The 6,000-nt window shown below is 47.0% G+C and overlaps 1 protein-coding gene across 11 annotated transcripts in view; it reads right to left on the reverse strand.

Annotated features, from left to right (window-relative positions):
* SEC24B (SEC24 homolog B, COPII component) overlaps positions 1-5,309 on the reverse strand; it is a 112,458-nt gene extending 107,149 nt beyond the window's left edge. For 9 of the 11 annotated variants that reach the window (XM_054253064.2, XM_054253065.2, XM_054253062.2 and 6 more), the window contains exon 1: positions 5,141-5,309. In XM_054253064.2, coding sequence (XP_054109039.1) covers positions 5,141-5,267 — 127 coding nt within the window. In that variant the 5' untranslated portion in view covers positions 5,268-5,309. Of the gene's footprint in view, positions 1-4,226; positions 4,327-5,140 lie in introns of those variants that run through there. The other 2 variants (XM_078366700.1, XM_078366701.1) reach the window with 1 other exon arrangement.
* Positions 5,310-6,000: the final 691 nt, after the last annotated feature.

The raw sequence follows: 6,000 nt of genomic DNA on the forward strand, positions 1-6,000 counted from the left end.
TCTTCTATAGCGAATTTTAATAATTCCCATTACCTTTCTTGCATTATTGACAAAGTGATAAAACCATAGTTTCATTCTGGAAAAGGGCATATGGAAGAATTAAAATACACTTGCATTTGAAAATGACCACCATTTGCTTCCTAAAAGTAAAATTAAAAAGCAGCAGTTTATTATTAAATCTGAGCACCCCCCCCCCACCACATCCCAACAAGATCATTACCAGGCTATTATTTTACTCAGTCCTCCTATGTTGACAACTCAGCTTTAGAAGGAATCCTAAAAGGCAGAGTAAAAGGTAAGAAATATTCAGTTGATAACTTGGTATGGAAATACAAATAATTCTAAAAATCCATACATCACTCAAGGAAAAATGCAGGATAGAAATACAACACCAAAGAAAGAAGTTTAAGACAAAGATTTTACAGACTCTATCAAGTCAAGCTGTATCTTCGAATAAGGGGAGCAAACATGGTAGCAGTTACACCAAGAAAACAAGTAAAAGTGATTATGAAGACCTGGTTTTCTGGCTCTCTATTCCTTACCCTTCCCAAACAACGTCAAAGTTTCTAAAAAGAATTTTATTAGAGTCTGTTAACAGAGATTTTTAGGCTGGGCATGGTAGCTCATGCCTGTAATCGCAGCATTTTGGGAAGTCTAGGTGGGAGGATCACTTGAAGCCAGGGGTTTGAGATCAGTCTCTACAATTTTTTAAAAAGTTAGCTGGGTATGCTGGCATACACCTATAGTCCCAGCTACTCAGGAGGCTGTGGAGGGAAGACTGCTTGAGCCCGGGAGTTCAAGGTTGCAGTGACCTATGATGGCAACACTGTACTTCGGCCTGGGTGAGAGTGAGACTCTGTCTCTAAAATAAATAAAAATTTTAAAAAGAGACCTAGAGTTGGAATTAGAAGAAACAAAGTGGACTTTATTTAATACATGTCTAATGAATACTTGTAACTGCCTATATTGTTCTAGGCTCTCATATAACGTGAACAAGAGACAGAAAAAACTGCTACCCTCACAAAGCTATCTACTTAACCTTTCTTTTTTTTCTGAGATGGAGGCTCAGGCTGGAGTGCAATGGCGAGATCTTGGCTCACCGGAACCTCCGCCTCCTGGGTTCAGGCAATTCTCCTGCCTCAGCCGCCGGAATAGCTGAGATTACAGGCATGCGCCACCATGCCCAGCTAATTTTTTGTATTTTTAGTAGAGACAGGGTTTCACGATGTTGACCAGAATGGTCTCAATCTTTTGACCTCGTGATACACCCGCCTCGGCCTCCCAAAGTGCTGGGATTACAGGCGTGAGCCACCACGCCTGGCCCCAAGTAACCTTTCTGAATCATTTCATCTGTAAAATTAGGGCACTGAACTGCGTGTTTTTCAGACTGTGCTTAAAAACAACTGACATTTTATTTTAATGACAACTACTTTGCTTTTTTCTGATTTCTCTATCAGGGGTCTATACCCAATGTCCTTTGGAAAAACAAATCTTTTTAAAAAAACGTTTTCAGTTTGCTAACCACTTGCAAAAGAAAAAATGGCCCTGCACAGTGGCTCATGCCTGTAATCCCAAGACTTTGGTAGGTCTAGGCAGGAGGATTGCTTGAGGCCAGGAGTTTGAGACCAGCCTGGGCAACATGGTGAGACTCAGTGTCTACAAAAATAAAAATAAAAATAATTAGCCAGTTGCATGCGTGTAGTCCTAGCTACCTGCATGCCTGTGGTGCATGCCTACAGTCCTCGCTACTTGGAAAGCTGAGACAGGAGGATCACTTGAGCCCAAGAAGTTGAGGCTGCATCCAGCTATGACTGTGCCACTGAGTCCAGCCTGGGTGGCAGAGTGACACCCTGTCTCTAAAACAAACAAACCAACAAACACCCACCCCAAAAACTTTTTTCACTCTACTTTCTTCTGCACAGACTACTTCTGTGACTAGGTGTGTGGGTTTTTGTTTTTATTTTTCCTCAGCAGACACCAATTGGGTGTCCTCCATTCCAATTCAATTCTGATACTACCAACCTGAAGTTAGACTCAGATCCCCCAGATGAAGGATTCAGTCCCACAAGACAGCTCACTACTTCAGATGCCTATCATAGGTATCATAAATAGCAGGTTGCCATCTGTACTTCTAAGGAACCGGCTATAAACTGGAGTTTCTACTACCCTCTCCTTAGGTTCAATTACTTTGGTAGAAGGGCTCCTGGAACTCAGGAAAACTCTTATATTTACTGTTTATTCTAAAGGATATTACAAAGGATACAGATGAACAGCCAAACGAAAGAGATAAGGCAAAGCATGGGTGCAGGTGCCGCCACCCTCCCAGCATCTCCACATGTTCAGCAACCCAGAAGGTCACCAAATCTTACTGTTCCAGAGTTTTAATAAAGCTTCATCTCCAGCCTATCGACTCCCCTTCAAAGGGGTTTACGGGTGAGGACTGAAAGTCCCAACTCTCTAATCACTTGGGTCTTTTTGGTGACAGGCTCTAGCCTGAGACTGTCTAGGAAACCCATCCTGAGTCATCTAATTAGCATAAACTCAAATGTGATCAAAAGGGGCTCCTTATGAGTAAGTAAAAAGTGACACTTGAAATTATAAGGGTTTTAAGAGCTGTTACTGGAACCCAGGACAAAGGCCAAATATATTTCACATTACACCAAAACACTGAAGTAAGTGATCTCTACGTACCATTCCAGTTTTACAATTCTGTCTGTTTTATGCTCATATTTCTGACCTATTTCTTTTCACCATGTCTGGAATTCCACAGAGATATATTAAAAGGCTAACTACTTTATGTAGGGCTGAAAAATAAATGAGAAACCCAAACGACTGCTTACCAGATGCTGATATCATGTGGCAAACTTTTTTTTTTAGATTAGCAAACAAAATAAAAACAGATTTAATCTTATTGCTTCTCTACTTAAACTAATTCCTTCCAGAAAAACAAAAACAAAAACAAATCCCTCTGGAGGATGAGGTATGAGGATCACTTGAGCCCAACAGACATAGGGAGACCTTGTCTCTCCCTGACCCTAGTTCGTATATTTTACCTTAACTTTCAAATTTCCTAGCATAATATTTAAGTCCTTTATGCAACCTGACCCCTTTTAATCTGCGCTTTTCAGCTTCAATGCCTTAGCTTCTCTTGCCACCCAGCACCCTTTGCACCTCTTGACTGCTTCCACTTTCCAAGCATGCCTTGCACTTTCGTATTTCCAAACTCTAGTTCACACTGTAATCTCTGCCTAGAGTCAACCTTTCCCTCCTACCTCAACATGTCAAGTCCCTCAAGGCCAGAACCAATTCAAACATCACCAAATACAGGGCAAGTTAGGAGAGGCAGGGACTCTGTCTCATCTGCTACCCCAACCTTGAGTCCCCAACTGGTAAGCATGCAATAAATGTTGAAATGATTATTGCAACATTATAGGAAACTCAAGCATTATAAACAGGAGAATTCAGGCATAATCTATATTTGGCATCAAAACATCGATTTGTTTCTACAGATTTTAACATCCTGATTATATTTGGCTGAGTACATATCCTGGCATTCTTGAGTGTTCACAAAATTTATAAGACTGAAATAAACATTTGCCACTTTCAAAACTGCATATTCGGAAAATCAAGGAAAAACACAATCCTTGAATCACTGGTAAACATGGGTCTACAATGTTTTAAAAGACTTGGGCTCTTTTACTAAATTACTGTGTTCTAGTTCCTTCACAAAGCTATTTTAAAAACATACAAAAACATGAACTTATATTAAGGTTACAAGAACAAAAACTGCTCACAAGTAATATTTTTACATTTGTTCAGAACAGGTGTACAACACCAATAACACTGGTCATATCCAAAAGCCATTATAGTAACAATGACTACTGAGAGAACAGCATGTATTATTGATAGGTAAAGCTGATCCAATATCACTTTTGCTTATGAAAAAAAATCAACCTCCGATTCTCAGGACAAACGATAAACTTCATGTTTGAAAGGCATCAGTTGTAAAACTCAGATGTTGGTTAATCTAATTCATAAAGTCCAGTAGATTTTCATTAGCATATTAGATAAAAACAGGTCAATTATTTGGAGAGTACACTAATGTAGTTTCATTCTCATACCAACACACGACAGAGGTATTTTTCTAAATTCAGTCAATTACTTTCCAAAGTTCTCATCTGACATGCTATCAAGTCTATAAGAATTCCCCCACCCTCGGCCCCTACCTGCGAACAGTCCAAATCTCAACATTAGGAAATGCATATCCTAGAGACGATCATTTTCCAGTCTACTGAAGCCCACGACCTTAGTATCAAAGCGGCTTTCGCGTTGCATTTGGCTGCTGCCTTTATGAAGGCCTTGCCTCAAAGCAGGGCCAACGCTGGCACGTTTTTCCATCTCTGAAAGTGGAGCTCGGAAAAACACCCAGATCTGAAGATGTTCGTTTAAATCCGTTTACACCTGCTCCCTTTCAAACACTACAAGAAAACTCCAAACCCTCGAGCAGCAGCCACAGCGGCAATGACAGATCTTGAGGCCGAACTGGGTCAGGGTTACAGTTACACTCATGTAGATATTTACACCCTTTTGTCTACAAACTTGAGTGCAAACTTAAGTTTCCTCAAGGCAGCGTACTCGCTGGGCCTCAGGAACCGAAGCAATTTTCCTGAGACAGGAAGGGCACAATCCACCCTACTGGATGGCTGCTGCAGCCTTCCCCAGACCACGCACTCTGCGGCCTCGGCTTCTGGCCCGCTCTCGCAGCCGAGGGGTCGCTCGGGGCAACTCGCCCGCGCCCAGGCTGGGTAACTGGGTTTTACTAGGTGGACTCCCCCTTTTCGGTCTCCCCTACTCGCCCTCGGCGGTTTCAGGCCTGGGGTCGCATTGCATAAACAGCCTCGGCCCCGGCTTTCCCAGGCCGGCCCCCGCCCCCACGCCAGGGGCGCCCCTCCCCCCAGTGCCCCGCGCCCCGCGCCGCGCCTTCCCTGCCCCACCCGCGCTTAGCCTAGACCCCGCGGCCTCCGCACCGCGTCCCTTTCCTTCCCCCGACTCCCTTCCTGGCCCGCCCCACCCCGATGTGGCCGTGCAGGCCGCCCAACCGGTGCTAGGCCCCGCTCTCCGCCCGGGCCGCCCGCCTCACCATTCTGCTGGTGCGGCGCGGAGCCTGGGTCCGCGGACGCGGCGGCTCCTGAGGCGGCAGCTCCGCCGAACTTGGGCGGGATCTGGGCGCTGGCGGCCGGGTGAGGGGACCCGGCGGGGGCCGACATGACGGCGCTGCTGGCGACGGCGGCTCAGCTTCGGGGAGGTGGGCGGAGGGAAGGGAAGGCGGGGCTGGAGAGGCGAGAGGAAGAGGAAGGAACGCGCCTGGCGTCACCGAGGGAGTCGCTGGGACCGCGGCTCAGGTGCCCACGCTCCTCCGCGAGCCCAGAGCTTCCGCTCAGCCGCCGCGGGCGCGGCGATCCTGGGTCGCTCCGCCTTGCCCCACGCGCCCCACGCCGCGGGACTTCAACCTGGGGTCGTTCCCCGCACGCGCGAGCCTCGCGCTGGCGCCGCCGCAGCGCCCCCTGCAGGCCGGAGCCAGGTGGCCCAGGCCAGAGGCTGGCCCGGCGTTCGGCGGCCACGGTGCCGGCCTCGCGACGGCTGCTCCAGCCCGACGAGGCTGCCTTCGTGTTTAGGCGAGAGGCCTAGGCTTCGGTGGGTGAAGGGACCGGGTGGCCCGTTCCCACTTCGGGCGGAGGCCCGATCGACCGCGGCGAGGCTGGGCCCGGCATTACTGGGAGAGGAACTTGACAGCCGCGCGGGGTGATGTCCGGAGTTCGGGCGACGCCAGATCCGACTGACCATGCACCCTTCCTCAAAGAGGAACAATGGCTTGGGTTTGGTTTTTAATTCTTGATTCCTCCACCTCCCCTTTCTTAATTCCAAAGGAAATATAGCATTCAAGCTCCATGTCTGTTGGGAATATATAATTTCTTGGCAAAGAAAGAGGAAACATTTCTC

Source organism: Callithrix jacchus, chromosome 3 (genome assembly GCF_049354715.1).
Source record: "Callithrix jacchus isolate 240 chromosome 3, calJac240_pri, whole genome shotgun sequence".
Lineage (NCBI taxonomy): Eukaryota > Metazoa > Chordata > Mammalia > Primates > Cebidae > Callithrix > Callithrix jacchus.